This window comes from Camellia sinensis, chromosome 12 (assembly GCF_055761805.1).
Source record: "Camellia sinensis isolate YWXY chromosome 12, ASM5576180v1, whole genome shotgun sequence".
Lineage (NCBI taxonomy): Eukaryota > Viridiplantae > Streptophyta > Magnoliopsida > Ericales > Theaceae > Camellia > Camellia sinensis.
In genome coordinates this window covers 82,144,367-82,168,267 of record NC_138972.1, presented here as the reverse complement: position 1 = coordinate 82,168,267, position 23,901 = coordinate 82,144,367, and the positions used below count along the sequence as shown (strand labels likewise).

Below are 23,901 nucleotides of genomic sequence, written 5' to 3'. Positions count from 1 at the left end.
TTTGGTATTATAGACATCGGCCTTCTTTGTAGTGGGCATGTAAATTGGAGGCCCAAGGTCTAGTTAATTTATGGCCCTTCGGCTCATCGTTAACCTCATTCGCATATGCCTTGCGGACGAGCTTCGGATCGTCCATTTCTAATGTGTACAGCGAGATCTCTGATCAATTCTCACATCCCGAGTTGACCCAGTGAGTGGTGGAGTCGCGCGAGTCAGCGTCGCCGTTATCACGGTGGTTGTTGGCGGCGGTTGCGGTGGTGCTAGGGCAGCAAGATGGTGGATCCGGCGAACACTCCACTCGGACGAATGTTATTGGACGAGATCACACCCGTTGTCATGGTGCTTCGAACGAACCTCGTCGAAGAGACTTGTCAAAAGAATGGCCTCAGCTTGATTCAAATGCTCAGCCCTTTCTGTGCCTTCGACAACATTGATGGTAACTATACATGTATATGTATATATGTATATAGAATGTGCGTTTGTGTGTAGAGAATTGGGGGTTTTGATGTGATTTTGATGTGAAATTTGTGACAGTACCTGTACGGACAGCGAGTGATCAACCCTACAGGCTTCAGAAGTTCAAGTTACGGTTGTTCTACGCGTCTGACATTCGGCAGCCCGATGTGGAGGTGATTTATTGTTAAATTTTCTGTTTGGTTGCTGGTAAAATGAAGGAAAATGAAACCAATGCAAAGTTTCAGTATTAGTTTATTTTAATTTTTTGCTTGTCATTTAGGCGTTGAAGAAAGAATTGTTGCACTCAGGTGAACCTAATGCAGTTAATTGCGTTAGTTTTTTGATTAATCTTATGGAAATCTGATCAACATATTTGAAATTTCATAATTTTTTATTTTTATTTTTATTTTGCTGAATGTATTAACTTCTTGATAGTCAGTTCATTCACACAATTTATTAATTGATGATAGGCAAAAAGAAAGCATGTGTTTTTTATAAAGGTGGATGGATGAAGAAGTTCAAACACCATTTATTATGTGTCTTTCATTGGGTTTTGTAGCTTGTTCTTTCTGAAAAAAGGTTTTCCATTTAATTAGGTTGCAAAGGAGCGGGTGAAAGAGGTTATTACTCATGCAGGGGAGGAAAATTTTTCGAACTTGTGTTCAGACCCACCTCAAATTGAGACTGTACTCACTAGTAAGTTGTAACTTCTATAGTTTTGCAATCTTATATGAAATGGTAGCAGTTGTTTATGGGTTTCGAAGTATATATGAATTTGTGAAAATATATTTGTTGTTAGCTTTCTTTAATTACAATTTACTGCAGCTACCTCCTTTTATCTTCTTGTTTTACAATAGTGGTTTTAGATCTGTTATAGTGTCTCCATTTTTGTTCTAATCTTTTTCAGTTAATTTTCACTTGCAATGTTTTGAATGACTGATATATATAGACACATATAAATATTTCTTTGGTGGTGCAGCCTCCCAATCTGAACTCATACCGTCATGGTTTCCGTTTTTCAATAAGGAGCTAGTACGAACAGTCTCTTTTTCAGATCACGAAGCTTTTGACCATCCTGTGGCATGTAAGCTCTTGTATTTCTTCTTCTAATACTTTTCTGTTTGCCCCTCTCTTTCTATGTCTCTCCTCAAGTTTGGTTGTTTTGATCTCTTCTGTTTATGATGTCAGATTATGGTCTTTTACCTTTTTGGAATGATTACTTGATTGTATCCTTTGTTCAACTTGACTTGCGGGTCTTTTGGTTGTTCCTTCAAAGGATGAAGAGCCTATCAATATATGTTATTTTTTTAATTAAAATTTTAAATAAATTTATTTAAAAAAAATAATAATTAAATAATGAAATTAAATAAAACATCTATTAAATGAGTTAAATTTGAGTGATTATATTAGAGAACAAATTGAATTGTTGCAAAAACAGTCCAAAAAGTCAAAAAATCAAAATTGTCCTGTGCGTGCCTTGCACGCGTGGAATTTCCGTCCAAAAGTCTAATCACCGTTAACTATTAGACTATTTTGAGTCAAAAACCAAACTGCAAAGACAAAATTGATACATTTAAAAGTGCAGGGACCAAAATGAAACCACGGGTAAACTATAGGCACTATTTTTATAATTTGTCCTTAAAAAAATCAACTTGTTCATGACATACAGTTCTTTCGATAACATCAACTTAAAGAAAAATTAAATACACATTTGTTAAATAATAATTTTTTTTAAGTAACACTTATTGATGCATAGTATTAAGGCATAATGATTAATGTATAGTATTAAAGCATAAGGTAATGATAATATGTAAATATCTGTTTGTCAAGAAAAATCTAGCTCAATATCATGTTTCCCCTGCCATGATTGAGCACTTGTACCAATCTGGCTAACCGTGCTCTAACCTTCCAATTTTTTCTGTATGGATGAATATGAGCAAAATAAGGATAACGGGTAACTGTATAAATAATAACAAAAATATTTATGAGAATATAAAATAAAGAATGTAGAAAAGAACAATAATACCTATAAATAAATATATACACAAAATCTGCATAATTACAAAGATAATGTATACACAAAACTTGTGTAATTATTTTTATCCTATGTTGATGATTTGAATGTCATCATGTTATGTATGTGTATAGAAAAAGTGAAATTCTTGTAAGTATAGAATTAGTATTGAATGTATAAAATTATAAACTTTTAGTAGGTAAATTTTAAATAATAATAATAATAATAATAATAATAATAACAACATATTCAAAATTATCATTTGGTACGGTACTATTTAGGTTTGGCTCTGTAATCACTTCTTCTGAAGTTGCCATAAGTAAAGAGTTTAGTATTGAAATGCACAAAATTATTAACTTCAGTGCCTATATTTTACATAAAAATACTAATAATAATATATTAGAGGTTACCATTTGGTAGGGTGACATTTGCGCTTGCATTCGTGATCATTTCTTTGGAAACTATTATAAGTGAAAAAGTTAGTATTGAGGTCTCGTTTGGGAACAGACCTTTTAAGTAATTTTTTAATTTTTTGACTAAAATATGATGTAAAAAAAATTAATACGTTTTGGATGATTTTTTGATCTTTTACGAAAAGATGTGTAAAAAGTAGAAAGAAAATAGAATTTTTAACTTTTTGATATAGATTGTTGACTTTTTAAGTTTTTTAGTAATTTTTTGACTAAAAAAATCACTTACCAAACAAGGCCTCAATACACAAAAAAATAATAATATCTTAAAACTTACCATTTCGTGAGACAATATTTGCTATGTATGTATACATAAAAAAGTGAAAGTGTTCTAGGTAAATAGTTGGTATTGAATGCATAAAATTATGTGCCGTTTTGGCAATGCATTCAAAACGTAACTTTTTGTTGGCCAAGACCAAAACGCCAAACAGGACCAAAACACTGAAATTTCCATTTGGGAAGATCAAAAACGCAACATCCAAATTTACTAAATTACCTTCTGAAAAATTTTAATTAATTAATTCAAAAATAAAAAGTAAAGATATTTTGGTCATTTTAGAATGATATGACACTTCTAAAAAATATTAAACCAAAAATAAAAAAAATCAACTTTTTACAAACTTCTCAAATCACTTCCAAAAAAGCCAAAAAGCTTGGTAAAAAGCTAAAAATTAACTTTTTACCAACTTTCCAAAATATTCCTATAAAAACTTTCAGTAGGTAAACTTTAAAAAAATAATAATAATAACATATTATGAACAAAGCTGATTCGGAGCTCTAAAAATAGAGTATTAAATCTGTTCTAATGAGCAGGAAATGTAAAAAAAAAAAAAAAAAAAAACAACAACAACAACAACCATCACATCATGAAGGGTGTCAACTCATTAGTGCTCTTCTTAGTACTAGTGCTCTCAAGCATTTTTGTATTATAAATTACCATTTGGTACGGTAACATTCAAATTTGGTTTCGTTGTTATAAGTAAATAGTTAGTATTGAAAAACACAAAATTATTAAATTCCACACCTATATTTTTAGAAAAAAAAAAAAACTACTAATAACATGTTAGAGGTTACCATTTGGTAGGGTGAAATTCGAATTTGCCTCTCTGGCTAGTTCTTCTGAAACTATTATAAGTAAAAAAAAGTTAGTATTGAATACGCCAAATTATTAACAGTAGCAATATTTACAAAATAATAATTATAATAACATCGTAGAGCTTACCATTTGGTAGGATAATATTCGGATTTACCACTGTAGTCATTTTATTTTATCTATTTATTTTGCATATTCACGTGCAATTGAATTATTCTTATTAGAAGAATAATTTTGTCATATAATTATAAAAAGAAATCTGCCTAAGTTTGTATATATAATCATAACAATATGATCGTCATTTACCTGAAAAGGTGCGTATTTCTCGTGTAGAATACATGTTCTTCAACAACGTGCTTATTTTGTAATTTTGTTCAGATGTTCTGCATACGTAGTATGATCATGATCAATTACTGAAGGAACTTGATAAGAACAATTAATTATTTAAGAACATTGAATTTTTTAAACACACACAGAAAATTTAAGAACACTTTTCTTTTTTTTTAAAACACACACAAAATGAAGACAACAAACAAATAAATACTGTTTTTTTTAAACACACACAAAATTTAAGAACGCTAATAAAGAAAATAAACAAATACACACTGATTTTTTTAAGCATACACAAAAAATTTAAAACACTGATTTTTTTATTTTATTTTAAACACACACAACATAAAGACAACAAACAAATAAATTAAACCAATGATTCTTAAAACACTTAGAAGTAAAGAGATTTAATATATACTTAAAATTTATGAACATTGATTATATTAACAAATAAATCAAACCAATAATTTTTTTAAAAAAAAACAAATTTTACGAACATTGATTATAATTAACAATATACACTTACAGTACACACACAAAATGAAGACAACAAACAAATAAACAATAATTTGTTTAAACACACACATAAATTTAAGAACACTGATTTTTTTTTAAACACACACAAAATGAAGACAACAAATAAATAAAGGGTAAATTACATTGATACCCCTTGAGGTTTGGTCCAATTACTACCCACTTGCTGACGTTTTGAAAATTACATTCTCACCCCTGTGATTAATAGTCTCATTTCACAAACCTCCTGCTTATATAAAAGGTAATAACTCTTAATAGAAAAACAGAAAAAATTACATTAAAAAAAGAAAAAAAGTAAAGGAAAGGGGAAAATAAAGCAAAACAACAAAAGAAATAGTACATGAGTTCAATGTTTTCATTCCGTCTAAATAATTACAATAATAAAGGGATTAGTGTAATTTATCAAACGTCAAGAGTGATATATATTAAACCCAAAACTCATAGGTCATGTTTGTTTGGGTGGACATGAGCTTGGGATTGGACTAATAGTCCAATAAAATTACTAATCCAATGTTTGATTAAACAATTGAAGTACGGACTAATTATTTTAAACTTGACTATTAGTTAAGATAGGATACATAATCCAATGGATTTGTACCCCTAGGACTATTAGTCATGGGAATGCTAATCCAGTCCGCCCAAACAAACATGGCCATAGAGTATAAGTGTAATTTACCCATAAATAAATCAAACCAATAACACTTAAAACACTTTAGCTAAAGAGATTTTATATACCCTTTAATACTTACGAACACTGATTATATTAACAATAAATCAAACAAATAATTATTATAAAAAAATACAATTTTACGAACACCGACTATATTAACAAATATATCAAACTAACAATTTTTTTAAAAAAAACAAATTTTACGAACATTGATATTAACACACCGACACGCCGTCCACACCGACACCGACACGACTCTCGTCCTTCTCTCTCCAAGGTAAGCATATTTATAATCTCAGTATTCTTTCTGATTAGGGCTTTTTTTACATTTCAACTTGATTGTTTTGATTCAATGAAAATGCAGACATACATTGGAGAGTGGAGGCAAACATTTTGATTGAATTTGGGGCTCCGGTTGTCTCTACCTATGGTCACCACTGTTTAAAAGTACTCTCTCTTATCTTTTTTTTTTTTTTTTCCTTCCCTCAAATAAAAATTGAGATGTTGATTTATGGTTTATTTGTGCTTGAAGTGATGGGTTTTGATTTGCTAAAATTAAGGGTTTTGATTTATTGTTATTTATGCTAAAATTAGGGATGGTGGTGTTCATAAATTAGGATTTTTTATTTGTGTTGATTTGCTCGAAATTTAAGAATTTTGATTTGTGCTAAAATTAGTGTTTTTGATTGACGATTTTTATTTTAATTAAAAAAATAGTCATGGAGAAATACGTTCATGGATTTGGGGTGCGATTTGGACAGGAAAAGAGAAAATGTAGGTAAAATGTGAATGAAATGTAACTATATTTTATCTGCATTTCACACATTTTTTTCCTTTCGCTTTCTAAATTCCTTCCTAAATCCACAAACCAAACATAGCACAAAAGAAAATGAACTTGGAATCGTCTATTCCTAAAAAAAGATGATAATTTGTTTTCCTCAAAACATAGTCGCATAGAAATCAATTTGGTAGATCCCCAAAACCTTTACACTGATAGTTTTTCACTAAGACAACCTAAAACCTTTACACCGATTGGTTCTTCATTAAGACAACCGAAAACCTTTATAGATTAATAAAACAAGGAATTACAAACAATAGGGTTTTCTTGGATCAACCCAATACCAACTTCCAACACACAGACCTACAAAACACTTAGGAAGCTTACTAATTACTTCCAAAAGTCTATGGGACACACTTAGAGAAAGTGTGCAAAGGCTACAACCTAAGATGTATTGTGTAACAACCCAGATTTTTAATTATTCTGTAAAATTTATACTAATATTATTTAATATCAGTTCAGAAAATATATAATTTATTATACATTATTATGCGTAATTTTATAAAATAATATAATTATTAAAAGTTTAGGGGTCAAAATAATAATAATAATAATAATAATAATGGACGTAATAATAAAATAAATAATTAATTTTCTGTTAGTATGTGATAATGTGTAATTTAATTAAGAATTAATCAATTTATATAATTATATTAAAATATTGAGTCAAAAAGGTAATTATCTTAAATATCTATTAAGAATAAGAATGAATCTTTGTAATTATTATCGAAATCTGCCACGTATTGCTCTCTCTCCCCCTGTAAAAGGCGGAGGCGTCCGCAGAAAGAAAGGAAGAGAGAAAGAAAAGGAAAAGAAAGAGAGAAAGAAAGGAAAGAAAAGAGAGGAAAAAAAGGAAAGAATAGTGGAAGCTAAAAGGGTCTTTAATAGTAGAAAGAAAGAGTAAGGTATTAAAGCTAAGGTGAGTTATATTATGCGTTGAGTCACCAAATATATTTTACTTATGTTTTGACTTACCAAAATTTATTTTATAAAAGTTATGTTTTATTAATATATTTTATAAAAGTTATGTTTTATAAATGTTTCAGTCACGTGGTTTTATTTCTGAACCCTATTTGCTTAAAAGGAAACCCATGGATGTGTCTGTTTTACTCTTAAAGAATATTTGGCTATGACCTTATATGAAAATATATTTTGTAAGTACCTCCACGGGAGTCCCATGCCTTGGGGGACTTAAATAATCATTGGCTTAGTGAGTCCCATGCCTTGGGGGACTTAAATAACCATTGGCTTAGTGAGTCCCATGCCTTGGGGGACTTAAATAACCATGGGCTTAGTGATTGACCACTTTGTGGTCCAGTGTTTGTCGTGGATCCATTGACCAATGTAGTGCTTGGCACTTAGTGATGTACCGTGGTTATGGTTGTATAGTGATTTCCGTATTACATGTATATGTCAAATGATTTCTGTATTATATATGCTATGTATCAAGCTCTTTTGGCCTAACCAATTATCCATGGTGAATTTTATGCCTTATACTCTTAGTATAATATTTATCACTCTGCCATGAGCTTATAGTTTTTTTACCACTTTCAGGTGGCATGTCGGGACCAGCGTGTGGAGTAGGCACAAAGCACTTTTATTGATGTATTTTTTTTATGTAAAAATCGACCTTTTTGGTCAATACCTTTTGTAATAAAAATAGACGCTCCAATGATTATTTTAGTACCCTTATTTAAATATTTCTTCCGCTTGCGTTTATTAAATTGTTTAAAGATTTTGGCCGGAGGTAACCTCGATTACTGGCCATCACGATGCCTAACCTTTGGGTACGGGGAGCGGGTCGTGACATATTGCACTAGGATGAAAAATATGCCTTCAAAGAGAATTCCCAAGACTTCCAACGAAGCAAGCTCTCCAACTCACTCCCAAGACTTCCAAGGTGCTATGAAGTTCTCTCAAACTGACACTCACATAAGATAGAAAATCTATAGAAAACTTGATTTACAGTGTATATCAGATGTAGAACACTTCAAGAGCTATTTCTCAAAAGGTAACACCAAGTAGAGATGTATTAGCATTTAAAGAACCCCAAATAACATCTAGTCCAATAGGTAGTTTTCTTCAAAACTCACGTCTATGGGCTGGTGCATCATGTGCCATGGTTAGCCCACAAACATATGGAGTTTTAGCTTTGAGATCCAAATGAGCAATCCATACTCCACTATAGAGTTTTGCCATACTATGGATCTCATCATGGGTTGACCCATGCTTACACATGGCTGGTCCACATGTGGGTCTTGTCAATAGTCTGTGGACCTGATTCTGGTTTGATCAACCAACCTATTTGGTTGTTTCCAGTGACATGAAACTCCTAGTCAACCAGTCTCTGATGCTGGTTAACCAAGATGACCAAATGAACTACTTTGTCCGTTCTTGAAGATCTTCGTGGTGGCTAGTCCCAGCCTTATCCATAATAAATTTGGCATTGATGAAACTCACCCATAGCACCTTCTATGCCTTTCAAAACTTCAGGCCTTGTCCAATATGGTCTCCGAAGTTGACGTGGACAGGCCCACAAAGGCCATGAACCATTATAAACAACCCAAGCCCATCAATCGGGGCCCAATAAATAACCCAGCTGATGAAGTCCAGAACAGCTGGAATCCAACATGGCACAAAGAACCAATGGCATTCAGGCACGTGGCGGGTGAAGGACAAGCCATATCAGCAGACAAAGATCTGCAAAGTTATTGTCACTGCACATCACCATTAATGCAGCGCCTTACAGCATTTATTACGACAACACCTCACCGTCGGAGCAGGACCCCCTCACCCTGAACAAGGTAAGCTACAGCATAGACTTTCGACGAGGAGGATAGATCGGAAGGGACAGCGAAATGATTACCAAAGGATATAAACAAACGGTGAAGACAAGAAAAAGGTTAAGCTTTCTATCCCTAACCTCTCCCTCTACACATTACTTCTCTTCCTAACTTGCTCGTCGGAGGGTTCATTGGGGGACTACCTCGTTCCCCGCTGAACTTGTTTGCAGGTTATCCGGTGGGCTTGATCGTTCGAACGTGGGCCGGAGGAGCTTGGACTTGCCCGATCCACTCACTGGGACAAACCGCATCATCAGTTGGCGCTGTCTGTAGGAACGCTTTGCTCCTCGCGCCAGTTGTGTTCACTGCCGCCGGAGACCCCGTTCCAACAACCTTTTCCTCCTACCCGTCAAAGTGTATGGTCACGACTAGATCCATGGCTTCTCACAATAATGCTGTCGACCACCAGACCGACCCTCCAAATCCGAACAACCCACCGCAGTATTTTATCAAGCTCACCAACAGCATTAACCGCATGGCCGAGCAAAACCAGGCCCTGATAAATGCTTTACTCCAAAGAAACCTTCCGATACCTCCTCCACCACCTCAAGATATCCCGCCCAACCAAGAAAGAGCCCCGAGCCATACTGCTTCGCAACCCCATCCACCCAACTTGGAAGGTTTGCAACCTCCTCACCCACATATAAATCCACCACCACCCCCACACCCGTCAGTCGTAGCACCAACCCCTGAAGGGGAGGCCAGCAGCGTCCAGCCTCCATTGACTGACCATGGTGACCACATTCCCCTCTAGGACGCTAAACTCCGAGCAATGAAGCTCCAACTCCAAGGGGTCTTGCAGAACATTCAGCACAAACCCTCGACCACAGCAAATTCACCATTTGTTGCCTCCATCCGGGACAAACCTCTGCCCGCTAAGTTCAAGATGCCCACAATTGACTCTTTTGACGGCACGACGGACCCAGTCGACCATTTGGAGACCTACCGCACCCTCATTATCCTCCATGCCTTCCCTGACGAAATCATGTGTCGAGCTTTCCCTGTGACACTGAAGGGATCAGCTCGACTGTGGTTCAGCCAGTTGCCAGCAGACTCTGTCTCCACTTTCCAGCACCTCATCGACTCCTTCCTCAGCCATTTCATCGGAGCCCAGCGCCAACGCCGCCCGGCAACCCAACTCCTCAACATCCGCCAGACCGAGGGGGAGTCGCTACGCAGTTTCGTTACCCACTTCAACACCGAAACCCTGCAAGTAGCGAAAAACGATGACAAGGTCATCCTCACGGCCTTCATGGCCGGGCTACGGTCATCCGACTTTCTCTTCTCCCTCTCCAAAAACCCCCCGACCTCCATGGCGGCCCTACTCTCCAAAGCCCAGAAATACATGAACGCTGAAGATTCACTAGCCGCCCAACAAGACCCCATGGCTAGGAATCTGACCTCCAGAGAAAAGAGAAAAGACTCGGAACCTAAAAACACCCAGTATAATAGCCAAACAACCCAATATACAGACCGAGCCCACTGCCCGGACCTGCCGGCACCAACCCGACCTCCCGGTCGGTTCGAGCGATACACCCCCCTTAATTCTCCTATGGAACAAGTCCTCAACCAGATCCAACGGGACTACCCCCTCAAATGGCCCCTACCGTCACGGACCCCTTTCAATCGGAAAGACCAGTCCAAATATTGTCGTTTCCACCAAGACCACGGCCATAACACTGATGACTTCAGCAACCTCAAAGATTAGGTCGAGACCCTAATACGTCAAGGCCGTCTCGGCCGGTTCACCGACACCCGCCCACAGCAGAGGCAAAGAACCGAGCCCCTCAGAAACAACCGCCGGCACACCCCACCCCGGCAGCCAGCCCCGCCTAACCAAGACCGTGATCGCCCTCCACAACAGCCTCGCCCACCAGGCAAACCCCCTCCGCCAGTTGGTGAAATCCGAGTCATTTTAGGCGGCCTTGCTTGTGGGGGACCATCCTGCTCGGCTCAGAGGGCCGAACTCAGAAAGATAAGGCAAGGCTCAGACAAAGCGGTTGCCATGGTAGACCGACCCCCCAAACAGCCAAAACAGTGGACACAGCCCATCACCTTCACGGACGCAGACTGTACTGGCGTCCATTATCCTCATGATGACCCTCTCGTCATTTCTGCCATCCTCTCCAACTATCAGGTCAGACGAGTTCTCATCGACAACGGCAGTTCTTCAGACATCATATTCCTCAGTTGCTTCCGCCAGCTCAAAATTGGAGAGGAACGTCTGTCTCCCCTCCAAACCCCCTTGGTCGGTTTCACTAGCAACCGGGTGACCTCCATCGGCTCCATCGACCTCCCCATCACTATTGGCGAATACCCACGGCAAACTACCAAGTTGCTCACCTTCCTTGTGGTCGACTGTCCCTCTGCCTACAATATCATCCTCGGTCGCACCGCCCTCAACGCTTTCCAAGCTATCACTTCAACCTACCACCTCGCCCTAAAGTTTCCTACTGACCAGGGTGTCGGGACAGTACGGGGAGAGCAGACCATAGCCAAAGAATGTTATGTCGCCTCACTCAAGGAAGTCAAGCTGAAAGAGGCCATGATCATTGAAGGACTTGACGCCCGAGATGAGGACGAGCTAGTTAGAGGGGAACCGGTGGAGGAGCTCGTTGAGATTCCCATCGATCCCACCAACCCAATGAAAACTACCAGGATCGGCAGCCAACTATCCCCCCGAGCTAAGGCCTATCTTACTGTCATTCTGACCGAGCACAATGATGTATTCGCCCGGACTCATTCAGATATGACAGGCATCGACCCTTCTTTTATAACCCACCGCCTCAGTATTGAACCTCACTTCCGACCTTAACGCCAGAAGTAGCGCATCTTTCACCCGGAGCGCAATACTCTTATAGCCGCAGAGGTCGACAAGCTCCTTGAGGCCCGATTCATCAAAAACGTCGACTACCCTAAATGGTTGTCAAACGTGGTCCTAGTCCGCAAGAATAATGGCAAATGGCGACTCTGTGTCGATTACTCTGATCTAAACCGAGCTTGCCCAAAAGATAGCTATCCTCTTCCACGCATAGACCTGCTGGTCGACGCCACGGCCAGTCATCAAATGCTCAGTTTCATGGATGCTTTCTCTGGCTACAACCAGATCCTCATCCACTCGTCCGATCGGGAACATACGTCCTTCATTACCGACCGAGGTACCTACCACTACTGAGTAATGCCATTCGAATTGAAGAACGCTGGGGCCACCTACTAACGGTTGGTTAATGCCGTCTTCCATCACCAGATAGGATGAAATATGGAAGTATATGTCAATGACATGCTAGTCAAGAGCAAACTCTCCACTGATCATCTGGCCGACCTGCGGGAGACCTTCGCCACCCTACGCAAGTACCAAATGAAGCTCAACCCAGAGAAATGCGCCTTCGGCGTAGGATCCGTGAAGTTTTTGGGTTTCATGGTCAGTTAGCGGGGCATTGAAGCTAACCCTGAAAAGATCAAGGTCTTGATTGAGATGCAGTCACCCAGGATGGTCAAGGAGGTTCAAAGGCCCACTGGCCGAGTTGCAGCCCTCAACCGTTTCATTTCCCGCGCAACAGATAAGTGCCTACCATTTTTCAAAGTTCTTCGACAAACCTTTGAATGGACAACTGAATTTGAAGAGGCTTTTCAGCAGTTAAAGCAGTGCATGGCCAATCCACCTCTCTTTTCACAAGCACTTACGGGCGAGCCCCTCTTCCTCTATTTAGCCGTCTCAAGCACCGCAGTCAGTGCAGCTTTTATCAGGGAAGACGACTCTGTCCAACGGCCGGTCTACTACATCAGTCGGGCTCTCAGGGGAGCAGAGCAGAATTACCCACTGTTAGAAAAATTATCCTTGGCTTTGGTCACCGCCTCCAGACGACTTCGTCCTTACTTCCAAGCCCATTCCATAGTGGTCCTCACTGACCAACCCTTGAAGAAGGTCATGCAGCAACCAAAACTTTCCGGCAGACTTATGCATTGGACAGTGGAACTCAGCCAGTTTGACATCTCTTACCGGCCTCCAAGTTCATCTGGCAGTCGATCGTTTGCAGGTTTGGCATTCCTCTAGCCATCGTCTCCGACAACGGTAAACAATTTGACAACGCCAGTTACAGGAAGTTTTGTGCCGACCTCCAGATTCAACCTTGTTTCTCATCCCCTGGTCATCCCCAGGCTAATGGCCAAGTTGAGGTCACCAACCGTTCTCTCCTGAAGATCGTCAAAACTAAGCTAGAAGCTGCTAAGGGACTTTGGGTAGAGGAGTTACCGAATGTACTCTGGGCTTATCGAACTACAGCTCGGACTCCCATTGGGGAAACCCTTTTTCGCTTAACATACGGCGCTGAGGCGGTTATCCCAATAGAAGTCGGTCTGCCTACTCCCAGGGTTTCACATCCGGATCCAGCACTAATCGAAGAACTCCGTCAGGCTAACCTGGATCTAATTGAAGAACTCAGAGAGACCACCACTATCCGACTGGCCTCATACCAACAGAAAATGAGAACCCACTACAACCGCAAGGTCCGACCAAGGGAGTTCGCTGTAGGGGATCTTGTCTTGAGAGAAACAACTCTTGCTACCAAAAATCCGACTAAGGGTAAATTAGCAGCCAAGTGGGAGGGACCTTACATTGTGAAAGCCCGACCCCAACCAGGCACTTACCGACTTCAGGACATGGAAGGTCGAGACCTCCCACACCCATGGAACGCCGAACACCTTAAACGTTACTTTCAATAAGCTCCTATTTTTGTATTGCTCAGTTATTGTATTTTCTTTTCGAGGAAATCCACACATTCTCGACATCCCCCCACGCAATGTAACTTCTTGATTACATATCTCAGCTATCTATGTGTTGTCTCAGTAACATTCTTATTTGCAGCGTTAAAAGCCTCAGCCAAACTGAACACTAAAAGCCTCAGCCAGACTGAGCACTAAAAGCCTCAGCCAGACTAAGCATGAGCCGCCTCGACCAGTCCGACCGTTAAAAGCCTCAGCCAGACTGAGCACTAAAAGCCTCAGCCAAACTGAGCACTAAAAGCCTCAGCCAGACTGGGCATGAGCAGCCTTGGCCAGTCCGACCGTTAAAAGCCTCAGCCAAACTGAGCACTAAAAGCCTCAGCCAGACTGAGCATGAGCCGTCTCGGCCAGTCTGACCGTTAACAGCCATAGCCAGACTGAGTGCGAAAACGCCCGCCAGACCGAGCGCTAAAAGCCCCATCTAGACTGAGCGTGAAGCACTCGGCCAGACCTAGCGTGCAGGGCTCGGTCAAAGCCACCCATGCAAAACTTCATACTTGTGGAATTAGTAAACACACTTAGTCACAATTCCAGGTCCAAATCTTCACACCACTCTTTGCCTCGTCAAATTCCAATTTCTATTACATTTTAAATTTCACAGGCTTATCATTTTATTACAAGCTTAAATTTCACTCTGCATTGAGGAGTTCTTAACTTTACTCTGCGTTGAGTCTTTATTACAGGCTTAAATTTCACTATGCATTGAGGAGTTCTTAACTTTACTCTGCATTGAGTCTTTATTACAGACTTAAATTTCACTCTGCATTGAGGAATTCTTAACTTTACTCTGCATTGAGTCTTTATTACAAGCTTAAAATTCGCTCTGCATTGAGGAGTTCTTAACTTCACTTTGCAATGAGTCTTTATTACAAGCTTAAATTTCACTCTGCAAAGAGGAGTACTTTACTTTGCATTGAGTCTTTATTACAAGTTTAAAATTCACTCTTATTAACAAGGAGTTCGCTACACACTTGGCCCACGCTTCATTCATCTCAGATGCACAAACAGAAACAATCAAATGACAAACACAACTGAAATTTTAGTTATTCACAACTCATTACAAAAGTTCATTACAGCAATTCATGTACAAAAAAGTTCATCACAAAAAAAAAAAAAAAAAAAGTTCATTACAGCGGCTCTTTCTCCTTCCTCCCCAGTTACTCCTCCTCTGAAGAGGAGGTCTTCTTCTTCAATGCCCTCATCCACAGGGGTTTGGGCCACATCGTCTTCGCCGATCGTCACACTACTAAGGTCTAAGTCTGGGAACAGATCTTCAGCTCTACGTTTGAACATCTTCCAGCCACTATCCCAGTACTCAGCCATTTTGTGCTTATAAAAGTCTGACTGCTGGAAGCTCCCAATAACTTCTGCTTCCGTTCTGCCTCCAGCGGTCGTCCTAGATGGGCCCGCCCCCCCAGATTCTTGCCTAGCCAGGCTACATGCGACCGCGGCATCAACCGCCATCTGAAATTCGCAGACCCTTTGAATTGCTCCACTGCCGCGACGCACAGATCGGGATAAGCCGCCCTTTCAGAGGCTGCCTTTGCCCTCTCTTCGTCCAGCTCTTTCTGCAGGGCCGCCCTCTCTGACGCCGCCTTTGCCTTTTCCACCTCCAATTCCTTCTTCAGGCTCTCCTTTTCTGCCGCCGCCTGTACTCTCTCAGCTTCCAACCCCATCTGAAGCCTCCATTTCTCCTCCACTGCCTTGGCACGCTCGCCCTCCAATTCCCTTTGGAGATCACCCACTTTGCCATCAGCCTCATCCTTCTACCTAACCAGCTCTTCATTATTGCTCATGGCCTCTTCATGTCGCTCGACCGCAACGGCGCAGGCTTTTTGGGCCTCCTCCAACTTCTTTTGCTCGCCAGCAAGTTGGAACTCGAGCGACATAACCTGGCGGCGTGTGTCCTCCAGCTCCACCTTAACCCCTTGCAGCTTAGTGTGGGCACTCTCCCAACTTGCACTCTTCTTCTTTAACTTTGCAAGCTGCGCCTTGGCCTCATCTGCCTTGAGTTTAGCAGCCCCCGCCTCCCTCAGCAGGGCCCCTGCTAAGGTGGTTACCTCCATTTGAGCGAAGCATAACCCCCTTAGTAGTTCAGCCTCGTAGAATCTGGACGCTGAGCGTAAGGCTGCCTCTTCTACAATCCCTACCAGGCGGTCTGCCCCTGCCCTAGCTGGGCCTTCTTCTCCCTCCAGCCGCCCCGCCACCGCACGAGCATGGTAGATCGCCGTGGTCAGACTGACTCCCCCCTCTTGAGGTGCCAGACCCCCCTGGGACTGTTCTTCCCTCCTTGGTCCAGGGCCAGCTGCCTCATCCTCCATTCGCCTTCTGGGGGCCGCCTTTGCAACCCCTGCGGCGATCGCCACCACCACTGGCACCACTTCCATGCCCTCTGAAACAACCTCCACCGCTTCTGGGCCACCTACCGTTCCTGGGGTCCCCTCCACTTCTCCCCCCTCAGCCCCCTTGGCAGCACTAGTTTCCTTCACACTTGTCTCCCTCCTCCTTTTCTGGGAAGACACTTCCTCACTCCGCCTCACCCTCTTCTTCTTCTTCCCCACGCCTAACGCCTCTATCTCCTTCATGGACCTCTTCTTTAAAGGGTCTGTTCGGGGCGGCCGTGGCACAAAATCGCCTATGTTTTTCTCTCCCAAGGGTTTGGGGCGAAGTCGGATCCTCTCCCTCGCAACCGGTTGTGGTGGTCGGTCGGCCCGGGACTCTTTGAATTTTTGGGCTTTAGCAAGGATGGCTTGATCCTCCGCCTCTTGAGCCCTTCTCCTCGTCTCCAACTCCGCTCGGTCAAGGTCCCTACTACTTGGCTTTGGACCCAACCCTGCCTCAAACAATGCCGACGGCTGAACGAGCTCGTCCCATTTGGCCCCTTCTTTCTCCCTCCACTTCTTCACCCTCATCACCCTTCCCTCCGCAGCTGCTCCCAGTTTCGGCTCCACAGACCTGATGGGTACTTTCCAAACGGTGCGCACTCCAAGCCCCTCATTGGCAGACACGTAGAACCATCGTGGTCGCCACTCCTTGATCGACGACAGCAGCCCCGCCACCAACCCTCTCCCCACTGCTGCTTGCAGCATGACCCACGTCTCCTGCTGCCCCGAGGTCTTATAACACGCAAAGAATTCGTCTACTGTCATGGCCTTCCCTCCATTTGCCTTCGGCCACACACTTGCATAGGCCAACAGGATCTTCCATGCATTGGGCATTAGTTGGCCCGGTGCTACCTCCAGACGGTTGAGCACATCCACTACCACTTGCAGCAGTGGCAACCTCAGTCCACCCTTCAAAGCTTCCTCATAAAGGGAAAGCCATCCTGATCTGGCGTCCGACGGCCTTTCCGTTGATGTCGGCAGCAATAACTCCACTTCCACAGGGATCTGGTATTTTTCGCGGATAGCCCCCAACTCCGCCGCAGTAATCGTGGGTTTGTTAGCCTTTGTGTGCCAGTGATCAGGTTTTTCCTGGTTGATTGGCTTCGGTGCTGCTATCATGGTAGAACCGTGGGATCGTACAATCGACTCCCCCACCCTTTCCATCCGGTATTGCTGCACTAACTCCACCGCATCATCATCTCCAAGTGGAACCACCCTGACAATCGCAGTTCCTTCTTGGGCCATTTCCGTGGTATGTCTGCGAATCGCTTCAAAAGCAGGTGTAAGGAAATCGAAAAAGTGTTGCAGAGGTGTATCGTGAGCAACAAAGGAATCCACACTTGGAATATTTTGATTTTTTGTAAACAAGTAGGTGAACCGAATAATGCCAAATGCTCACGGTTTGCCCGTATTCCAAGGATCCCAATTAATTTTCGCCAGTTTGAAAACTTTTCAAAATCATTCGCCAAAACCGTCTCTTCAACACCCATAATGACCTAACGTTTCATTTCTAATCCAACGCCTAATCTTCCCCCCCTTACGGGATGTTGCCACGTGTACAACCACGATGCACTGACTACTCCCCTTACCCTGTCTTTTCCACTTCAAATCATTACTTGCCACGCCGCCTCTTGAGCCCCGCGCCCTGTGGCTCGGCCTTCGCGCATGGTCGCCCCTCCTCATAGTCGGCCCTGTCGCTCGGCCTTCGCGCATGATCGCCCCTCCTCCCGGTCGGCCCCCTCCCCGCTCGGCCTTCGCGCATGCTCACCCCTCCTCACGGTCGGCCCTTCCGCTCGGCCTTCGCACAAGCACGGTAGATCGCTGTGGTCAAACTAACCCCCCCTCCCCACGGATGGACTATCTCATGCTCGGTCCATCAACCCGGTTGCCCATCCCGGTCGGACTTGTCTTCCTCATACGTATTCCCTTCGTTGGACTGAAGCTGCACTTGGGAATGGGGGACTACTGACGTGAACAAGCCCACAAAGGCCATGAACCATTATAAACAACCCAAGCCCATCAATCGAGGCCCAATACATAACCCAGCCGATGAAGTCCATAACAGTTAGAATCCAACATGGCACAAAGAACCAATGGCATTCAGGCACGTGGCGAGTGAAAGACGAGCCACATCAGCAGACAAAGATCTGCAAAGTTATTGCCACTGCACATCACCATTAATGCAGCGCCTTACAGCATTTATTACGACAACACCTCACCGTCGGAACAGGACCCCCTCACCGTGAACAAGGTAAGCTACAGCATAGACTTTCGGCGAGGAGGGCAGGTCGGAAGGGACGACGAAATGATTACCAAAGGATATAAGCAAATGGTGAAGACAAGAAAAAGGTTAAGCTTTCTATCCCTAACCTCTCCCTCTACACATTACTTCTCTTCCTAACTTGCTCGTCGGAGGGTTCACTTGGACTTACCCGATCCACTCACTGGGACGAACCGTATCATCAGAAGTGATAGTGGCTTGGACTCTACCTAAGATGCGCATTATGTAGTCGTGAAATCACCAAACTATGATAATCCTAGCGCTGACAAAGTATACCATAAGATAACACAATAAATGCCATAACTTAAAAACATTAACCAAACTTAAGATAATGGATAAATAAATATGTCATCTAAACTATACAAACTTTTTGTATAGGAAAATTCTATTATACATACCTCCTTAAAAGGTGTACCCACTACAACCAATTAAGATTTTAGAGACAAATTTAGGGACAATCACTTTTTAGGGATGAAATATTATAGTTGCTAAAAGTGTCATTATTATATTTTTAGTGACAAAATTGGATATTTAGTAATGAACTACTACCCTTTTGAGATCATTTTTTTTTTAATCTAAAAAAGTAAACCTTTTTGGCACCAAGTTATTTGGCTCCCAAAAGTGCATTTATTAGGGACATTTTCAAAATTGTCACTAAAAGTCCTTTTTTTGACTTTTTGGGACAACCTTTTAACAACAACTCTCGCGACGTTAGAAATTAGTGCCCTAATTTTTTTGTAGCAAAAATTTTACTTTTAAGGAAAAAAAGTTAGTCCATAAAATCCAAAAATGTTGTAGTGACCATACATTCTAGTTATAAAGATTTGTGGTCTTAGTTATAAATCATATTGGTGATTGGTTACAGAGTTTTGTGGTGGTCAAATTTGTGGTGAACATGACTTGTGGTGGTCTATGTTACATGGACTCGGGTACGTGTATCGGATGTAGGTGTGTATCCAAGCGTTAGACCTTCATAAATTTAAATCTTTGAATATTGGGATATGTATCCAAAATTGGATATGGGTGCGGGGACGCGTCATATACACATATATATTGCATATTATATCATATTCTCAGATGAAATGTTGTAAATTATATAGAAATTGAATAGGATTCAGAAAAAATATGAAATTTCTGTATCTAATTCATGTGAGAGGCTAAAATTATTGTTTTACTTGCAAATTTGAGTTTCTTCTTCTCATATATTATCACAAATTAAAGGATCTGAGTGTCTAAATTGGGTATGAGTGTCGGACACATATCCCACACCCTTACCCATGTCATATTCGGTGGACATGAGTATTGTGGGGAAAATAGAAGAGTCCATGTAACACAGGTGGTGGTTGGTTATGAGATGTTTGTGGTGTTTTTGGTTGTGACTCAAATTGGTTTTAGTTATGAGACTTTGTAGTGTTTGGTTATGAACCAAAATGGCGTTGGTTATGAGATTTTGTGGTGTTTTGTAATGAACCGAAGTGGTCTTGGTTATGAGGTTTTTGTGGTGTTTTTGTTAGGAACCAATTTGGTTTTATTATGATCTAAATTGGTAGAAGTTACGAAAAATTGTGGCTCAAACTTTTGGTGTATACCATATGCCCCTTTTGAGGGAGTGTGTATAGTAACACTTCTCGTATGTATGTCCACCAAATTGGCTTTGATTATGGGGTTTGGTGGTATTTTGTTATGAACCGAAGTGGTCTTGGTTATGAGGTTTTTGTGGTGTGTTTGTTATGAACCAATTTGGTTTTGTTATGATCTAAATTGGTAGAAGTTATGAACCATTGTGGTTCAAACTTTAGGTGTATACCATATGCTCCTTTTGAGGGCTGTGTATAGTAATACTTCTGGTATGTATATATACCAATATTCTCTTTAACAACTAACACTTTTACATCCATAAAACATTCATGAATAAATTGTGTAGATAATTAAGTGCAACAAAGATACAATAATCTCATTCTAGCATGAATATTTTCCCAAACTCAAGATTTGCCTAAATCAACTGTGAATCTTGAAATGTTCACATAACACATTGTATAATACATTGATGGTAAAATAAAATTTGTATAGCATTGACCATTCTCGTCTATACAAATTTCAGTTGTAACTGTCCAACAATCTATACTGACAGTTCAAGATCATCTTCCATGTATTCTACCTACTAATAATGATACTAATGCACAGATGTAGTTAGCTAAAATAATAACAGCTTAAGGGATCATTTATACACCTTATAATGATATACACATTGGACCAAAACATGTAGATTTATCATCGTTACAGTGCATGACATATGGACTTGTCAATGTACCTATGTGCTTAGCTCTTCCAACTAATTGAAGAAATACCACGGGATATATTACAAAATAACCTTAATAGAGGCAACATTGAGTATCTCAATCACAACATTATTTTGTTATACTCTTGTGAAACCTGGTCCTTAGCTTTCTATCATCAAACTTGCTCCCACTTAATTCTTGGAAACACTATATATATTAATATATGAAGGCAGAAGACCTATGGGTGTTCACTCAAATTTAAAGTTGTGTAGTTATATATATATAATTTAAAATTTTGTCCCATCTAAAATAAATAAAGAAAACTATTTGGGTGACCATGTCCTTACCACGAAAAATGACTTCTATAACCAAACTAAAATATACCTATATATATACATGTAACGATAAATACATCACATACATCATGCAGGTGCATCTCTATTTAAGTTTCATATTTGAATTTTGGTGGGTGTTCCATATGGAGTAGTTTGCTTTGTAATTAACTCCTCTCAATCTCTCTTTTACTCGATTTTACAAATTGAGCAATTTCAATTCCAAGATGTTGTCCCCTTCTGTCTCTTTTTTTTCTCTACATACATGTATATATACATGTATGTATTTTTTTTTTTTCAAAAAAAAAAAAAAACCTTTTTTTAAACAATGAACGAACATACACACTTTTTAAAGTATTTTAGGTTTTACAATAAAAAATTCTACTAAGTTCTTTATTATTATTATACTCTATAAAAAGTTTCTAGGTTTATTTTTTTTAATGTTAAGAAAGATTATATTATTATTTTTGAATTATTTTATGGTTGGTGGGATTTAGACACACCTCTTGTTATGAGGGCAATTTATTCCCAATTAGATGGTGTAATCATGTTCTTATATAAAAACTATTTTATAAAACATGCTAAAATCAATTTTTATTTATTTATTTATTTATTTTTGTATATAGAATTGTTTAACATAATTTTTAATAGTTTGTACCGAATCTTAACATTTCTCGATTTGATTTGATTCATGATTCACAAAATTAGGATTTTGATTCACAATGTGATTGTCGATTTGACAACTATGAAGGCAGAAGACCAGCTGGTGTTCACCCAAAATTGAAGTTGTGTAGATTTTATTATTTATATATTTTTAAAATTTAAAAATTTTCCCATATAAAAAAAATGTTTGGGTGACAGTGTCCTTACCATGAAAAAAGATTTCTATACCCAAATTAAAATATACCTATATATATACACTGAACGATATAGACATCACATACATGCATGTTCCAGGTATATCTCTATTTAATTTTCATATTTGAACTTTGATGGGTGGAACGTATGGAGTAGTTTGCTTTGTAATTACCTCCTTTCTGGATTTTGCAAATTGAGCAACTTCAATTCCAAGATGTTGTCTGTCCCCTTTCCGTCTCTCTTTTTCTCTGCGTACATGCATATATACAGGTATAGGTTTTTTTCATGTGTTTTATTGACTAAGCTAATTTCTATTTGAATAGGTTTAAGGATGATGAAGATGGCAGTTGGAATTGTGATATCAAATTTCTGTCACCCTTTTCTTAACTCTCAATGCGGAACTGTTAATACTGAGAACATTGTAATTTCGCAAAATTAAGATGAGAGACTATTGTGGTTGTTAGTTAATATCAATTTTAAAATATAGCATATATATATATATATATTTTTTTTTTTATAATATCAAATTTTCATGTGTTTTTTCCCCTACAGTTTAAAGCTTCAAGTCATCTTTGGAAAATTATTAGATAGTTCCAGAGGACCATCTGCAGCTTACATTTACTTGGTACAATGGTAAGTTTTTAATGATTCCAAAAAACAACTTCAGGTTATTGTTTCAGTGCTCATGTCCCACCCTCAATAATCCCTATAAATTTAACTTGACCCAATTGACCAGTAATAATTCAATATTTTTTTTAAAATTATTCCATTAAAAGTGATTAATCAAGGCGCCTTAATTTTAACTCACGAGTGACGTGTTTGTGGGTTCTTTCTCTCCCTAGGTCCTTCAATAAAATGTAGAAGTTTTGACGCTCCTTTGGATTTTGGAGTGGAAGGGAAAAGAAAAAAAAAGAACAAAGGAGCCTTTTTTCATAAGGTGTGTTTTTGCATGGTTTCTCTGCATCATATAATTATATGTTGGTTGTATATGGCATGTTTGCTTTTCTGATTCTTTTTCTCTGAAACAGTATATAAATGCATCTTATATTATGTATGTACGTATGTGAGGTATAATTTTGGCTAGTGCCCTACTAATTACACTTGGTATGATAATTGAATAGAGAAAGGAATTAGTAGGCATATGATGGAAGATAGTTCATAGACAATCTTTTTTATTTTATTTTTAAAGAAAGATAATCAGTTATTAAAACTAAACAAATGCACTGAATTTCATGTATAAAGTGCACATGCAGTGAGTGCTACCCTTCTCATGTATATATGACTTCTAATATATATATATATATATATATCTGAAGTGACAACCTTTTAAATAATTATACACCACTGCCTATTACTTAGTAGTCATTTCAAACCCATGTATAAACAGCTATAAAATGCATACCTAGTGTTCTCGTACTTCTGTTGTAATGTTAAGTAAAGCATCCACGGTGGGATGGTTTAGATTCTGTGTTAATTGGTGAAAAGTGGGAACCGAATTTTGTGTGTTAATTGTTTGTTAATTTAGAGAGTGAACGGGGTGCTCCAATGATGCGTGTTAGTAAATAATATAATGTATACATGTATTATATATGTATAGAAAGGACAAAAGAAAATTTTAAAAAATGTTCTGCTGTGGTACTTTTTCTGTCAGGGTTGTCCCCTCCTTCCTTTCTCTCTTGCTTGCTAACTGATTTAGGAGCTGACACTAACAAACTCATTAGTTCATCTATTGGAATG

The 23,901-nt window shown here is 39.7% G+C and overlaps 1 protein-coding gene across 2 annotated transcripts; it reads left to right on the top strand.

The window, feature by feature from the left end:
- Positions 1-32: 32 nt before the first annotated feature.
- On the top strand, positions 33-22,508 carry LOC114303607 (uncharacterized). 2 transcript variants are annotated; one of them, XM_082899069.1, is made up of 6 exons: positions 33-436; positions 535-629; positions 1,053-1,152; positions 1,436-1,540; positions 5,932-6,014; positions 22,488-22,508. In XM_082899069.1, the coding sequence occupies exons 1-6, from the start codon at positions 274-276 to the stop codon at positions 22,491-22,493; spliced, it is 552 nt and encodes a 183-aa protein (XP_082755195.1). In that variant the 5' UTR covers positions 33-273; the 3' UTR covers positions 22,494-22,508. The 2 variants fall into 2 exon arrangements, with proteins under 2 accessions (XP_082755195.1, XP_082755194.1); XM_082899068.1 differs by lacking the exon at positions 22,488-22,508 and adding an exon at positions 7,960-8,103.
- The last annotated feature ends 1,393 nt before the right edge of the window (positions 22,509-23,901 follow it).

Bases quoted from the DNA above. Each gene is read 5' to 3' on its own strand.
- LOC114303607 (XM_082899068.1), top strand. From the start codon at position 274: ATGGTGGATCCGGCGAACACTCCACTCGGACGAATGTTATTGGACGAG. The intron at 437-534 runs GTAACTATACAT...AATTTGTGACAG, and splicing joins TGCCTTCGACAACATTGATG to TACCTGTACGGACAGCGAGT. The intron at 6,015-7,959 runs GTACTCTCTCTT...TACCACTTTCAG, and splicing joins ATGGTCACCACTGTTTAAAA to GTGGCATGTCGGGACCAGCG.